The sequence below is a fragment of the Carcharhinus amblyrhynchos genome, chromosome 21 (assembly GCF_965287045.1).
Source record: "Carcharhinus amblyrhynchos chromosome 21, sCarAmb.v2.hapA, whole genome shotgun sequence".
In the NCBI taxonomy this organism is placed as follows: domain Eukaryota; kingdom Metazoa; phylum Chordata; class Chondrichthyes; order Carcharhiniformes; family Carcharhinidae; genus Carcharhinus; species Carcharhinus amblyrhynchos.
In genome coordinates, this window is record NC_137344.1 from 11,417,462 (window position 1) to 11,434,944 (window position 17,483).

Consider the following 17,483-nt stretch of genomic DNA (forward strand, 5'->3'; position numbering starts at 1 on the left):
TTATAGATGATGTAAAGCAAATTTTCCCCACCTTTTAGCTCATGACTTCTGTTGAGTATAGATGGGCATGTCCTGACCACTCTTCAATAATGTATGCAAGTCGTCATTTCATGTGATGGAGGGTAGTATAAAATTCTTAGCATGAGACCTTTCATTTTAGTATTACTACAATAAGTAGACTGGGTTAAGATAATTATAAAATGCCTTATATATAGTGAAAATTCACTATGTGCCTGGAGCAAAATATGCAAAGGTATTATAAAATGTATAATCACAAATTAACCAAGTATTATAAGCTTACACTCTATTTTCAATATATATGTATTGTGCGCCCTGGCCAACTCCATTCTGAATGCAGCATGAAGGGAAACATTGTGGTAGACAGACCAACTTCTTTTAATACAATGGTACATAGAAAGGCAGCTTCTCTTATCTGTTTTTGGATACATGAAAACAAGTTGAATCTTAGCCCTGCTATTTAAGGGAGTAAATTCTTCCATGGGTAGCAAGGCTGGAGCAGTCTCTCAAGCTAATAAAGGTGGCCCTGGTTCCAGAGAAAGAGTGACACCTTTCACCAATTAAAATTCACAGATGTTAACAATAGTCTTGATTATTGGTAATGACGTGGGTTAGGTTCCTAGGTAAAGGGGAAGGAACCTACATGGGCAATAAGCTAATAATCATCTATTCCTTTTGACAAGTGGAACGTTATTGGCTAAGGTAGTAACGTGTAATGTTGTGACGTAACTCTCCAATCTGATTGACAAGACTGGGTGGGATATTGAAATATTCAGAATAATATAATAACTTTACCTTGCAATATTAGCTCAGAGAGGACAATCAACGCTCACTGACTGTCTCTTTCCTGATGCATGCATTAGCAAATAAATTTCTTTTCGGTCTTTCGCAGTCTATGTACTGTTTGAGTGAGGTTCAACAAATACAGGGCATCCCAGAGAAAAACCCAGAAAATTCCTCTTACATCATATATGAGTGATGTGTGATACCAATGTCACCTTTCCATGCAACTCTTGGAGAAGAAGTTTTACAAATAACTTTAGTCGTGGACTTGTCTTATATCCAGATGGGTGCAGGTGTTACTGGACAATGCAAAGAAGCAAAAATTTTGGCTGATTTATTTCCTCTTCGCCAGACAAGAGATGCTGAGGTCAACTGCAGTGTCTCACGGCCGAGATAAGAAAACTCAATAGTGTGTGACATAATGCACTGAAACGCTTTGGAAAGTTGCATAATTGATTTTAAAGAGATATCAAAAGAATGTTTAGTGAAAACTTCCTCAGTAAGATGTTCTTTAAGGTGAAGGATGGAACAGGCTGCCAGCCCAGAGTGAATGGCATGCACTCATCACATTACAATATTGATGTCCATCAATAACCCTTTACAATACTGTAGAAAATCAATCCTGCGCCACATCCAAAAACTAAAGGTGGTGAGAAATTTTCAATTTATTTTGAGAATGCAATTTATAACACATTCCAAACTTTTCCTGTATAATATTATTTAATATGATACAAATAATCTTTTATTTGATAAGCTCTGAAGGAAACCCAATTTGTAAGCTTCAAATGCAAAGGAAATTCAATATATTCTTATTACATGATCCTTCCATCCGTTCTATTCTATATTAGATTTCAACAGTAGAACCAGAATCTAAGCTGCACTGTCATCTATTTATGTTCTCTGTGCGATCAATGCAGCTTTTTAGAATCACAGCACAGGAAGAGGCTCTTTGGCCCATTAGGTTCATGCCAGATTGTTAAAGAGTTTTATAGTTTATTTATCAGTGTCACAAGGAGGCTTACATTAACACTGCAATAAAGTTACTGTGAAAATCCCCTAGTCACCAGCACCTGTTCGGATACACTGAGGGAGAATTTAGCGTGGCCAATGCACCTAACCAGCACATCTTTCAGAGAGCTATCCAAATAGTTCCAATTCTCAGTTCTTATAAGAATGCTACATTCTGTGTTGGCAATCGAAAAGCTGAAGCAAATAAAAATGTGCAAAAAACTTACTGAATGTATTAAATGATAAAAATTCAAATGAAAGTTCAGAGCAAGTGAAAACAGAATAAACACGGATGGCAAGGTGGCATAGTGGTTAGCACTGCTGCCTCACAGCTCCAGGGCCCTGAGTTCATTTCCTGGCTTGGGTCACTGTCTGTATGGAGTTTGCACATTCTTCCCGTGTCTGTGTGGGTTTCCTCCGGTGCTCTGGTTTCCTCCCACAGTCCAAAATGTGTGTGTTAGGTTGATTGGCTATGCTAAATTGCCCCTTGTGTCCTGAAATGTGTAGGTTAGAGGGATTAGCGGGGTAAATGTGTGGTGTTATGGGGATAGGGCCTGGGATTGTTGTCAGTGCAGACTCAATGGGCCAAATGGCCTCCTACTGCAGTGTAGAGTTTTATGATTCTATAGAACCAAATTCAATGCTCATTGGATTGTAGGATAAAATTCCAATTATTGAAGTTAGTGTGTGAACGTTTAATGTGGTAATACAACAGTCATGTGTGGGCCGTTTTACCCAGGCATTATCTATTTATTTAAACTGTGTCAATGCCTATAAAAAAAGGCTCACAGAAACGTGCCATGAGTAGTGAAGCACTGTGTGTGAACTCTACCAATTAGAGGTTCTACACAACTCAAACAATGCTTCATATTAAGCTTGTATAAATGCCCGATGACAAATTGCAAGCATACTGAACTGTAGTCATTGTTGTGCTGTGGGAAAATGAGGCAGCCAGTCTGCTCTTGCGCATACGGCACCACTCTGTCACAGACACTCTGATGAATGTTAACCTACACAGATTGGAATTTCTCAGACAAATCAAGGTAAGTGCGCTTCTGCTTGTACCAGAATTGAGAGGGAGGCAGAGTGGATGCAGTCCTCATCTTGTGCAAGTATCCCTTTTCCTTAGGTAGGTTTCTTTCAAAGTGGTTGAAGCAAAACATTTCAAAGAGATGTGGAAAGGAAAATAAATACAAGCAAGAACACAATAAATATAAGCCACTGAGAATGAAGAAAAGGTAAAAGGGAAGAGTAGCACCAACTGCCAAAAAGAAATTCTAGACTTAAGAGAACAAGAGCACATAAAAGTGGGACAATTTGAGATACACGCAGCTGAGGGTAGAGCTTTTAAATAATTTCTTATTAGTAATCGGAAGATAAGATTGGCCCTGCACTCAAACTCAATGCTTCTAACAGCATTTCTAACACAGCCAGCTCAGCAGTGGAAGTGAAGCTAAAAGAAATATGAAGATATTGAAGATGATGGAACACCAGGTCTGGTTGGCATATAGACATATAGATTCCCTTGAGTTAAAAATGAACAAAAGGGCACATACTGAAGCTAGTAAACACTATTCTGAATTTCATAAGAAGCTAGAGAAATAGCTGCAGCTATTGGGATTAGCTTAGGGGTTTCAAAACAAAAGGGCAACATGGACATGCTGTAAACCTCTATGACTCTGTACCATCCAGCAAAATGAACATTAGTAGCTGTACAAAAACTAGAACATCTGAAATAGAATCAAATTCAAGACAAAGTCACATTGTAGAATATATTGGACTTACAAGACAGAGTCAGAACACATAAATTAATTGGACTTCTCTGAAGATATAATGCTCGGCAATGGGGAAATAAAACTTGATTCTATTTGAAACGATACTTTACAAGGCGCCTGGAGAATTGCCACTGCGCAGTAGTGGAATTAGAAAGGGAAATTAACCAGGCAATTGCAACCGTTCATCTTGAGGATGCAGAGGCTAAAGGAGCTCCACAATGATCAATCTTCGGGCCTCTGCTGTTCCCAGTCTTTGCAAATTCCTCCAATAACAGAATACCGTAAACAATATCAACTTTGATGATTATGTTAGATCGTGCGGGAGGACAAGACGTATACAAGACAATTTCTTCGATGAGTTCTTAAACTGTCCCTGATCTGGGAGACAATTGATTATGTACTAAATTCAGTATGTGGAGTGCATACATCGAATTCTATTTTAAATGTGCTTCTACTGGTGCAGTGCCTGTTATGTGTAAAGGTGGTGCTGTGGTAGGAGTTTTTAATGTTATTGATGTCACCTCTTGCCTATCACAGGTTCAACCTGGTGTTCTGTGTGGTAAGTGCTATTTTATTATTAAGTTAAAGAGTAAGAACACTTTAATTATTTATCTTAGTTTTAGCTTTTTGTAGTTTTTTTTTCTGAATGTTCTACAGATGAGCTTTAATACTTATTCACCTTATTGGTCCACCTGGTCCTATTTTCTTTGTTTTATGTACAGGTCATTCTATTTATTTTCCCTTTGCCCTCACTCTGCAACCTTGTAAATCCAATTTATTGATAATATTTTTCAGCTCTGAGGAAGGGTCCACGCCTTAAACACATTGGCTGCAATTCTCCCATTAGCACAGCGGGCCGGGAGAATCCTGTGACGGCTGATTCGTGGGGTTTGTGCATGTGTTCGTGCTCTGCTTGTGGTTCCAGTGCCGGATTTCCGGTAGTATCTTCTCTGCGGCAGAAATCAGTGGACAGACGCACAGACCATTAAAATGGTAATTTCCCTACAATTTAAATGAGATTAGCAGGCCCAGGACTGAAGTCTCTGGGCCCGCTAGCCTCTCCCACCCATCAGAGTATTTCACTCCAGCTGGGATTACACTATTCCCCATTTTTGGGGAATTAACAGCCTGACCCCACTGGAGTAAAGGGGGGGGGGGTCAACTGGAGCCCCTCAGGAGGTCAGGTGGTAGGGAGGATGGTGCCCCTGGCCATGGCCACCTGGCAGTGCCATCTTGTGCCCCCGCACTGCTCAAGAGGCAATGCACCAATGCCTAGGGGCACCTTGGCACTGCCCATCAGGCATTGGCCAGTGCCAACAGGGTGGGGCCATCAGGTAGGGGGTTCCAGGATTCTGAAGTATAAATAAAGCTAAGCAATTTAGGGTGTTGAACAATACTAGAATATACAAGGAGGGATCAAAGGACAGTGCGCCAGTGAGGAACAGTGGTACACATCTAGGTGCGAATGTGGGCGGCACGGTGGCACAGAGTTTAGCACTGCTGCCTCAGAGTGCCAAGGACCTAGGCTCAATTCCAGTCTTGGGTGATGTCTGTGCAGAGTTTGCACATTCTCCCTGTGTCCGTTTGGTTTCCTCCAGGTGCTCTGGCTTCCTCCCACAGTCCGAAAGACGTGCTGGGTAAGTGCACTGGGCCATGCTAAATTCTCCCTCAGTGTACCTGAACAGGCGCCTGAGTGTGGCGACTGGTGGATTTTCACAGTAACTTCATTGCAGTGTTAATGTAAGCCTACTTGTGACAATAATAAATAAACTTAAAATTTTAAAACTTCAAGAATTGTGTGCAACGGGAAACTTAGAGTCTTGGTGTTCTCACCTGCTGTTTTTGTCCTTCTAGGTAAAGGAGGTTACAGGTTTACAAGTTTTGAGGAAGATGGGGGGTGCAAAGAAGTCTTGTTGAGTTGCTACAATGTATCTTATTGTTAGCCTGCATGGCTGCCAAGTTCAACAATGATGGAGGGGTCTGATGTTTGCGTTTGGGCTGTAGATCAAGAAGACTACTTTATCCTGGTCAGTGCTGCACCACCCAGGAGATGATGTGGAGATGCCAGTGTCGGACTGGGGTAGACAAGATGATACTGTAAATGACTTCAATTAGGCCATTGAGGTTTGCCTATTGGAATATGAACTCCCCGATTAAGGAGTCCTCCTCGTGAACCTGCGCCTGGGCCTGCCATCTACATATCAAGGCAGCGGGCAATCAAGGGGATCGTGCAACCTGACTGTTTGTCCCACTACCGCGGCCGGGTTTCCTGGAAAGGGAGCATGGGTGTCTGAGGGCTCTGTTGATGCCTTCTGTGCCTACTGGGCACTGCAGGGACAGGGGTGTGTTACTGACCCCTTTAATCACATTTTAATTTGATGTTTTAAGTTTCCTTTCCACTTTGTCTTTTGTTTCGGGCAGTTCCCCTCCTTTTGGGGAACTGTCCCTTTTGAGTTGTCCCTAAGTTAATTTGATTTTGTTTATTTGGTTGGACAACAAAAAATGTCCCTGATTAAGGAGTCAATTGATGGGCCAATCAGGGTGTCTTTGCCTTGTATTTAGCCGGGAATGTCAGTTCCTCTGGGACTCTCAAAGGTAGACTGCTGACTGATAGCACTCTGTGTACTGCCATTGGAATTGAAAATAAAGGGATTTTGGTGAAGGGACTTCTGCCTCTGAAGATTTATTACAGACATGACACCAGGTTATAGTCCAATAGATTTATCTGAAATTACAAACTTTTGGAGCATGCTCCTTTTTCAGATGAAGTGGAGCAAGGTGCACAGGTACAGAATTTATAGGTGGAGTGACGATTGCTGCCTTCGTTGCCTACTTATTATAATTGTAGAACTACAGTCCATTCTGGGACCTGATTTCAGTGTAAATATTACTGATTATTTATCACATTTTCCAGTCAGACCTACCTTGTAATATTAACTTGGGACCACTATTTCTCCAAATGTCAGGATACATTAAACTTTTCCCGAACATATTCTCTGGACCTTATGTCAGCCTGTAATGCGAACAAGAAAAATATTTAGACTGGAATTTCCGGGAGCAGTTCAGGAAAGTGATTGGTCTAAAACAGTGTAAAATGAGAGGAATCTGTGGGGTGCATAGGAATTTGAATTTAGTCTTTAAAAAATCCATTCCAGGATGAGGTTGAATAGTAGTCCAGGGAGCATCAGGTGAGCAAGAAACTGTTATCATAGAATCCTGCAGTGCAGGAGGAGGCCATATGACCCATCGAGTTTGCACTGACCACAATCCCACCCAGGCCCTATCCCCATAATCCCATGCATTTACCCTAGCTAGTCCCCTTGACACTAAGAGACAATTTAGCATGGCCAATCAACCTAACCTTCTTTGCTCAGTTAACCAACTTGACTGGATGTCTCACATGGATGCCACTTTACAAGTCTAGAACAAGTTGGAAGGACAAGGGTTATCATGGAGACATGAAGAGGAGATTGTGCAGGGTCTGATCTGGAAACCTACCAAAAAAGGTCACTTGTGCCATGGCATTGACTACCAACCCTCTGACCAGGCAGCAGAGCAATGCCACAAAAATGTTCAATAACCTGACCAGGGCAGGCAAGGTTAACAATGCTAACAAAGTTAACACACTGCACCAGAATTTCTGGGTCATCAAAACTCAGAAGTTAAACTCTGCCTACTACCTTTTGACTGTACCAAAATGAACAGTCAGTCATTGAAAACAGACAACAGGATATAGGTCCATTAGATGTAGAAACGCATACAGCATACCATATTAAAGCATTAAATTTAACATTTAAAAATGAAATATCTAATATTAAACTTAAATTTAAACTTTAAAACTTCAAGAAGTTTGCTAGTCGCTGAGTTAGTTATAACATAGCTGGCGTTATGTTGTCTATTAGATCAACCACGATCTTATTAAATAGGGGAGCAAGCTTGAAGGGCCCAATGGCCTACTCTTGTGCTCCTTAGTCGGATGTTTTGTATAATGCTCCCTGTTCTAAGCAAGTTCCCAAACACTCATGATACCAGATTTGTAAAACGATTCTTCAAGACTTGTGCCAGAGCAGCAGAAAAGGCAACATCAAACCCAAGACCTGGACTGTAATAGATTTGGCTTCCATACTTACCATTAAATTTAACAAAAAAAACTCTTTGGTAAGATTCATAAGCATTGCTTCACTGAGTGTAAGACAGGAAGAAATGAAGGAACCAGTCATTGTAGAAAAAGGATTTGATCAAATTACTGGTACACAGTGATCCAATCAAATGTAATCTTCTTACTTTGGCTACAATAACTTCACTTTAATGATTCTTGAGTCTCACTGACATGTCAAGTTGACTGAATTAATAGATTTACAAGCTTACAAAAACACAGCTTATGACTACTTTTTACAACCTATATTTGATTTGCAGACAGCCAATCCATTTCCTTCCCAATTTTAGTGAGAGAAAGTAGACTCGAGTATAACGAGGGGGAATACTAGTCAGAAGCTCTAATAAGCTACTTGGCCATTTAGTGCACTCTGCCCATTCAAATACTTACCAAGTACCGACTAAAGAACAGGTGTCAAAACTGAAACAGAGAAACCTACTTTGCTTGCAGAAACCATTATTGATAAAAGATATTCACTGTTGTCAGAATCTGTGCACCATTTCACAGTTCTGCCTGTCAAGCTAAAATGCTAGTCTCCATTGGGTCTGTTGCCAGTGACTTGAGCTAGTTGAGCATTGACAGAAGTAAATAGTACATGGTGCACAATGGCGCTCAAAGGTTATCACCAGGCGTCAAATGTGTCATGTCGTCCAGAAAAAACTGCAGGGACAATTCATCATCTGAAATTCACTACTATTTATATTAAATATCAAAACTTCTTTCTAATGCCACACTCCTAAGGGCCATCTCATAGGGAGCCACATTACTTGCCTTTTTGTCACCTGATGATTTATTTTCTTCCTGACCAAAAAAGTACACATTACAAGCTAGTGGAAGTGAATCAATGCTATTGAATTCTGTAGTGCTTGTCATGTGCCTGTTTAATGTATAGTTCTAAACTGTTTGCCTCTTGTCCTTTGTGAACAGCTCTGGTTTGACATTAATGTGGCAGTCGAGCACTTGTGCCCCTAGGAACAGCATTGGTTAAGTAGCTCCATCATCGTCTGGCCAATTTAACTTCCTGCATTAGGTTTGTAAGTGTACACATACACGATGAGTCTGCATTTGTGCCAGGAATACCCTCTGCTGAAGTCTCTGTGGGGATCGTGCTAATGGAAATGGCGTCTAATGTCATGTGTGCGCAAAGCTATGTGGTGACACAGAACAGCCACCAACGTCAAAACAAACAGCTGCTCTGTGCTACGCCATGCATGTCAATGCTGGAAGCATCGACTCATCATTGCCATTGAGTTGTCTCAACACAGAATAGTGAACATCTGACATCCCTCCCTCATTGTTTTATGCCGTGGACTTCGTGTGTTGAAGTGGGCCAAAATTTCACTTCAAGTTTGAACATCAAGCAAATAGGAGAGCCTTTCTTATTGTCTAGGCATTCAGTAAAACATTTAGTGTTGATGAATCAAACCAAAAAGGTTATTGATCATATTAAGATATATCAATTGAACTGCCTGAAAGCAGAATAAAATGATCGATCTTAAGTATATATGTGAAAAAAGATTTCCATCAAATTGTGAAATGTTTTTCCACAATGAGAAATTGGCAACATATAACAGCTGCAATAAAAAAGTCATTTCTCTATAGGTCCCAGTTTGACTGCAAACTTCCTAAAATGCTGCTAAAAGTGACAACAGACCACATAGGAAAGCTTTGAGTGGCAGCAGTATTTAATAATTGATTACTGTGACTTTTCAAATTTGACAGGTGTGATAGAGATTGTGCTGAGCAGAGGAACTTTTCCTTAATATACTTTTTATGTTGCTGGCCACGGCCTAATGCAGAGAATTTATATCAGATATGTTGTGGCAAAACTGTGAGTAAGGAAACTTAGAATGAGGCAGCACTGTGGCACAGTGGTTAGCACTGCTGCTTCACAATGCCAGGGACCCGGATTCAATTCCAGTCTTGGGAACTGTCTACGTGGAGTTTGTACATTCTTCCCATGTCTGCAGGGGTTTCCTCCAGGTGCTCCAGTTTCCTCCCACAGTCCAAAGATGTGTGGTTTAGGTTGATTGGTCATGTTAAATTGACCCTAGTGTCAGGGGATTAGCAGGGTAATGTGTGAGGTTATGGTAATAGGCCAGGGTGGGATTGTGATCGATGGGCCAAATGGCCTCTTTCATAGAATCACAGAATTCCCAACAGTGCAGAAGAGACCATTCAGCCCATTGAATCTGTACTGACTCTCTGACAGAGTATTTTACCCAAGCCCTTTCCCCCACCCTACCTCTGTAGCTCCACATATTTACTCTGGCCAATCCATCTAACCTGGACACTAAGGAGCAATTTATCATGGCTAAACTGCCTAACCTGAACAACTTTGGACTGTGGGAGAAAACCGCAGCACCCAGAGGAAACCCATTCAGACACGGGGAGAATGTGCTAACCTCACACAGTTACCCAAGGCTGGAATCGAACTCAGGTCCCTGCCACTTGTGCAGCTCTTTACAAATTAGAAAGTGGATCAGGCATAATGTCATAAGGACAGAAGTGTCTGTTTTACCCAGTAATGTATTGGAGTTATACACATCAAGGCCATTAACAAATCTTAAATTATGTTACTTATGAAGAGGAACAATAAGAAAACTACAATGGGTGCAATTTCTTGTTTAATTACACTTGGATCATGCACAGTTAGGGTACAAAACAAATCCCCAGTGCATAAAACTCAAAAAACTCAGGTGGAGGTACATTCATGCATGTATTTACAATATATCAAAGTTCCTCATTCTTATGAGCATGTCTGGTAATCTCAATAGCTGAATGTATTTGGATTCATTATAATGGCTCCACCCTCCCAGGCTAAAGAGCTGTACATGTGAATTTACTGCAGTTAGGCAGCTCAAAACAAGTGTAAATGCACATTCAGAATTTTTAAGTACAGTGGAAATTGTTGATTTATTTTTAAGGTTTATCCTCACTGAGACATGCTTTATACTTTTTATTGGTTTTTAAAATGCATTTTATTGCTGAAGCATTCTGTCTTCTCCCTCAGGACAAATACCAGAATGCCAAACTTGATATGATCACAAAAATTCATACTGCAGGAGAAAAGGAGGTTGATTGGATGGCAAGTCAAGTTTGATTGGCTGAGGCATTACCATGGAGAAAGTAACAGAGAATACAAGCTCCCAAGTAATTGAAAGAAGGTGCAAGGCTTGAACCTGTCCTTTTTGTTTGCAGAAAATGGGTCCCTACACAGAGTCATAGAAACAGGCCCTTCAGCCCAACTTGTCCATCCTGCCCAGTTTTTACCATTAAGCTAGTATCAACTGCCCACGTTTGGCCCAAATCCCTCTATACCGATCTTATGCATGTCACTGTTTAAATGGTTTTTAAAAGACCCGGGTTGTAAAATTGTATCCACCTCTATTAACATCTCTGGCAGCTCTAGACACTCACCACTCTCTGTGTGAAAAAATTGCTCCTCTGAAACCTTTTGTATCTCTCCCTTCTCATTTTAAACCTATGCCCTCTAGTTTTAGACTCCTCTACTATCTACCTTGTCTATGCCCCTTATTATTTTATAGACCTCTACAAGATCACCCCTAAGCCTCCTATGCTCCAGGGAAAAATTCCCAGTCTATCCACCCTCTTCTGATAACTCAAAGCATCAAACCCTGGCAGCATCCTAGTAAATCTTTTCTGCACTATTTCTAGTTTAATAATGTCCTTTCTGTAATAAATCTTTGGAGGCAAAAATCTGTTCACCAAAATCCCTTTACTTACAATTCCAACAGCAGTATACAGAGTGCTATCAGTCAGCAATCTACCTTTGGGAGAGCCAGAGGAACTGACAATACCAGTTAAATACAAGAAAAAGACTCCCCGATTGTCCCATCAATTGACTTCTTAATCAGGGTATTCATATTCCAATAGGCCAACTCAATGGCCTGACTGAAGTCAATACACTTTCTATAATATGGTGAGCAGAACTGTACACAGTATTCCAAGTGTGGCCTTACCAATGTCTTGTACAACTTCAACATGACATCCCCACTCTTGTATTCAATGTTCTGACCAGTAAAATCAAGCATGTCGAATGTCTTCTTCAACACCCTGTCCACCTGTGACTCCACTTTCAAGGAGTCATGAACCTGCACCCATAGATCTCTTTGTTCTATAATTCTCCCCAACAGTCTGCCATTAACTGAGTAAGTCCTGTCCAGGTTCAATCTAACAAAATGCATCACCTCGGATTTATCTAAATTAAACTCATCTGCCATTCATCAGCTGACTGGCCCAATTGATCAAGATCCCGTTACAATCTTGATAAACTTCTTCACTGTCCACTGTGCCACCAATCTTGATGTCAACTCCAAACTTACTAACTATGCTTCTTAAATTCTCATCCAAATTATTGATATAAATGACATATAATAGTGGACCCAGCACCAATCAGTGAGGCATATCGCTGGTCACAAGTCTCCAGTTTGAAAAACTTTCTTCTGTCTTCAAGCCAATTTTGTATCCAATTGGCTACCTCATCCTGGATCCCGTGGGATTTAACCTTATGCAACAATCTATCATATGGTACCTTGCCAAAGGCCTTGCTAAAGTCCATGTAGATAATGTAGACTGCACTGTCCTCACCCATCTTCTTGGTTACCCCTTCAGAAAAATCAATCAAGTTTGTGAGACATGATTTTCCACTCACAAAGCCATGCTGACTGTCCCTAATCAGTCCTTGCCTCGCTAAATGCCTGTAGATCCTATCTCTCAGAATACCTTCCAACAACTCACCAACTATAGGCATTAGGCTCACCGGACTGTTGTTCCCAGGCATTTCCCTGCAGCCCTTCTTAAACAAAGGCACAACATTTGCCACCCTCCAATCTTCAGGCATCTCACCTGCAGTTGTTGATGTGAATGTAATGCAGTCACGCTCAGACTCATAATTTGTCGATGGTAGGCACCCAGACACATACTTGAATGTTAACAAAAGCCAAGCCTGAGACCTCTGACTGGAGCAGTAATGCACACAGTCCCTGAATAAGGAGCGCCCATAACAGAAACTGATCTTTATAAATCCAAACCAAAACAAATCTATGAAAACCCACTCATGCTTAATAATTAGCTATCTTGGAGAATATAACACAGTCAATTTCCTCCCACATTCTGAAAGACATGCTGGTTGGGTGCATTGACCTGAACAGGTGCCAAACTGTGGCAACTAGGGGAATTTCACATTAACTTCATTGCAGTCTTAATATAAGCCTTAGTTGTGACTAATAAATAAACTTTACTTGTAGGAATCCATAGAATGTCTACTGCACAGAAGGAGGCCATTCAGCTTGTTGATTTTGCACCCATTCTCCAAAACAGCATCTTCTTCTGACAACCCCTTCTGATCCTGGTAACCCCACGCATTTACCATGGTTAATCCACCTAAACTACACATCTTTGGGCTGTGGGAGGAAACCAGTGCACCCAGAGTAAAGACTTAACACAGTCACCCAAGGCTGGAATCAAGCTCGGGTCCCTGGCGCTGTGAGGCAGCAGTGCTAACACTATGCTGCTGTGTACATATAGGAAAAGGATATTTGCTGCTGCAACACACAAGGTTCTTAACACAGTGAACAAACAATTGTGCATTGCAATAAGGCTGAAAGGTCATCCCATAACTGAAAATTATTTGTTTGCATTTAAACAGAATCTATTCAGGTGAGAAATCTGAAGATGACGAGATTTTGTTTTAAAGTCAACAGGAACTGTGAAAGAGCTGCAACAAAAGTGTTTTAAGGTTTACCATCATGACTGTGATTTATTAAGCTGGAAATATTTTCAAATTGAAATCAATAAATCATTTGAATTAGATTTTCATTGCTATCCCTCAACCAACGTCAGTGAAACAGATTCTCTGGACAGTAGAACTACCAGTAGAATTGGTTCTTCTAAGTAGGGTTGCTGACATATATCTCACCTGCTGTTTCCCTTTATAGGGGACTCCAGTACTTTTACTACAGAGAATGTTCATCTATCAACATCTAGAAGCATGCTTATGATCTATTTGAAATATGACAATAATGTTTGCTATTTTCCACAGCTCCTGGTATCAATGTGCCCAATTCGCTTTGTGCAAGTTCCATCCCTTAACCCATCTCCATTATTTTGGTGTGCATTTCACCAAGGATTGTTTAATAGTGTTGCTAATTAATATACAGCTATCATCTCTCAGGTAGGCAAATGAAAACCACTGCAAAGAGAGGATTAGAATAATGAATACTTGGCATGTGAGCTAAAACAAATCACACTGTGTTGCTTTTCTATATAAACTGCATTTGACAAAGTCCTGCATAAGAGATTATTCTGTAAGATAAAGTGCATGGGTTTGGGGGAAGTGTATTGAGATGGACAGGAAACTGGTTGGCAGAGGAAACAAAGAGTAGGAATTAATGGGTGCTTAATTGGGTGGCACAGTGGTTAGCACTGCTGCATTACAGCGCTAGGGACCTGTGTTCGATTCCTGGCTTAGTTCACTGTCTGTGTGGAATTTGCAGGTTCTCCCTGTGTCTGTGTGGGTTTCCTCCAGGCGCTCTGGTTTCCTCCCAGTCTGAAAGACGTGTTGGTTAGGTGCATTGACCTGAACAGGCGCCTGAGTGCGGCGACTAGGGGAGTTTTACAGTAACTTCATCGCAGTGTTAATGTATGCCTCTCTTGTGACTAAGAAATAAATGTTACTTTACTATTCAAATTGGCAGGCAGTAACTAGTGGGGTGCCACAGGGATCTCATCATCTTCAGATTTCTCACCTGAATAGATTCTGTTTAAAGTGCAAAATGCAAACAAATAATTTTCAGTTATGGGATGACCTTTCAGCCTCATTGCAATTCACAATACATATTAATGATCTGGATGAGGAAACAAAATGTAACATCTCGAAGTTTGCAGATGATACCAAATTGGGTGGGAGGGTGAACTACGAAGAGGGTGCAGAAATCCTTCAGAATGACCTGGACAGGTTGGGTGACTGGCCAAATCAGTGGCAGATGCAGTATAATTTGAATAAATGTGAGGTTATTTACTTTGGAAACAAAAACATGAAGGCAGATTACTACCTGAATGGCTGTAAATAGGGAGAGGGGAGTGTGCAGTGGGATCTGGGTGTCCTTGTGCACAGTCACTGAAGGTAAGCATGCACGTGCAGCAGTGGTAAAGAAGGCAAATGGCTTGTTGGCCTTCATTGCGAGAGGTTTTGAGTACAGGAGCAGGGATGTGTTTCTGCAATTATACAGGGCCTTGGTGAGGCCACACCTAGAGTACCGTGTGCAGTTTTGGTCTCCTTTTCTGAGGAAGCATGTTCTTGCTTTCAAGGGAGTGCAGCAAAGGTTTACCAGGCAGATTCTGGGGATGGCAGGACTGATGTATGAAGGGAGATTGATTAGGTTAGGATTGTTTTCGCTGGAGTTCAGACAAATGACAGGGGATCTCATAGAGACTTATAAAATTCTAACAGGACTAGACAGAGAGGATATTCCTGATGATGGGGAGTCCAGAACCAGGGGTCACAGACTGAGGATTTCAGGGTAGATCTTTTAGGATGGATGTGAGGAAACATTTCTTCACCCAAAGAGTGGTGAGCCTCTGGAATTCATTTCCGCAGGAAGTAGTTGATGCCGAAACATTGAATGTATTCAAGAGGCAGCTGGATTTCGCACTTGGGGCAAATGGAATCAAAGGTTATGGGGAAAAAGCAGGATTAGGCTATTGAGTTGGATGATCAACCATTTTCATAATGAATGGTGCAGAAGGCTCAAGGGGCCAAATGGCCTCCTCCTGCTCCTATCTTCTATGTTTCTATGTATCAGAGTCACTCTTTAATGAAGGTGTTATTCACTGATCAACAACATGCACAGGTTATCCTGATTGTCAATTCCAGTGTGTGGCTGTCTTCAACAAAGGACAGGTAACAAAATTAAGTTGATCCAACCAACTCAGCATATATATTAAAATATACATTGTACATTTAGTAAGGGAAATTGAATGGTTCTCACAACCATTCAAAAAGAAGTTCCTATTTGCACCCAAAGGGAGTAAGTTTCGCATCCTCATTATATCAAAAAGGTAGTTAAATCCATAAGGTTGTACACTTAGGTCATACTTAAATGTCAATTTTATAGATGGAAAAGCATGAAAAAGTATCAGTAATTAGATGATTTCTAATGATTGTTTTTTATTATGTCTGTAGCCTCAGGCAAAAACCTCTTTTTTTTTACTGGATAGGTTCTTAGTATATTCTTCAAAATAGTTCAAAGAAGTGGTAGATATACATTAAAAGATTTTCACCATTTCTGTCTTGCGGCAACTGGCTCTTGCTAAGCCAGAGGTATCAGCAGCACTCTGACTCACAGCCCAATGGCTATCTTTCATTGCAAGTCATTGAGGGGATGATTTTAACTATGGCCTTTTAGGGGAACCATGTGGTTGGGCAGTTAAATTGGCTCATTCTAAAGATGCTCATTTATCAGTTCATGGAAAACACAACTCATTTATTCAGAGGTTAAAACTATGCAGAGGCTTGCAGCCTCAGGGCTGCCATCAGCTCCTGGGATGACCAGAGATCAGAAGCCACCAGGGTAGTGCCCCACCCGATTCCCCGATTAGTTCCCTGGGTCATGTGATCCTCACTCCACAGACTGATCCTTAAAGGGATATTCCCCCACACGTACCCAGACTGATCTCACTACCTTACCGTAGGTTGCAATCAGAACCTGCGCCAAAGGCAGGGGCACCACTGGGGAAAACAGAGGGCTCCTTTTTTAAATATACAGATTGGGTTCTTGTGATATTGTTTTAACCAGAGGCTTGGATGGGGAAGGAGTTGTGTGTTTACACCCAGGCTAACCTGGTAGCAAGAGGAGCCAAGCTAGAAAATATCCAAAAACTACTGTGAAATGTATTTAAGCTTCCTGACAGGCCAAGAGGAGCTGCAGTCTCTCCTGCCCCAGACTTCATACCAATATCTGAAATAGGAACAAAAGTAAATTATTTGGCCCCTTAAGCCTGCTTCCTCATCCATTAAGATCATGGCTGATCTGTTGGTGTTTCTCAATCTCTCTCCACTACTCCTATCTTTCTACTATCCAGCAGTATTCGCTGGAGAGCTAGACATGGCTGATTTCTGTCCCGTCTGAACCAAGGACATTGAGGCCACCGTGGTATCGCTACCACCACTTCAGCTGATAGCAGCTAATTCAACGAGGCCAGGGATTAAACTGGAGACCTTTCTGGCCTTTACAGCTAGTCAGTGCACTTACCAGTGAAGCCATCTGGGCAGCCAAATGTAATTCTAAACCTTTGGTGATATAGCTATTGACATTTGAGTTGATAGCAGTGTCTTCACAGACTCACATGCAATATGATACAACTTAATAGAGGTCAGAAACAGGAATTCAATCCAGTTAATGTGCAATCTTGCGTTTTGTTATATTTCAGACAGAAAGTATGGATCAAACAAAGAAGTTGAAAGCACTCTTTATGAATTGTGGTGCAGAGAATACTCAGAAGTGTGAAGTGTAATGAAATTCACAAAGATAACAGGGGTGAAAGACTGGTATCTCTGAAGGAAATCAAAGGATTAAAATAAAATGTGCAAATACAGATTGGGTTAGCTTTTTGCTTACAATGTATGAGGTTATTCATGAAGGCCCTGCCTTCTCAATCTTGCCCCTCGCCTGAGATGTGGTGATCCTCAGGTTGAATCACCTGTCCTTACTCTCTTCCAT

The 17,483-nt window shown here is 41.2% G+C and overlaps 1 protein-coding gene and 1 long non-coding RNA gene across 4 annotated transcripts in view; one reads left to right on the forward strand and one right to left on the reverse strand.

Moving 5' to 3' along the window:
• The window catches only part of LOC145356642 (endonuclease V-like), a 121,837-nt gene that overhangs the window by 20,430 nt on the left and 83,924 nt on the right, over positions 1-17,483 (reverse strand). For 2 of the 3 annotated variants that reach the window (XM_080209488.1, XM_080209487.1), the window contains exon 8: positions 6,509-6,597. The exons of the other annotated variant lie outside the window; for it this stretch is intronic. In XM_080209488.1, coding sequence (XP_080065614.1) covers positions 6,547-6,597 — 51 coding nt within the window. In that variant the 3' untranslated portion in view covers positions 6,509-6,546. The remainder of the gene's footprint in view (positions 1-6,508; positions 6,598-17,483) is intronic. 3 annotated transcript variants of the gene reach the window in all.
• Positions 4,106-6,226, forward strand: LOC145356644 (uncharacterized). The gene is made up of 3 exons (XR_013889177.1): positions 4,106-4,143; positions 4,380-4,577; positions 5,439-6,226. It is a non-coding gene; the product is annotated as an uncharacterized LOC145356644 (long non-coding RNA).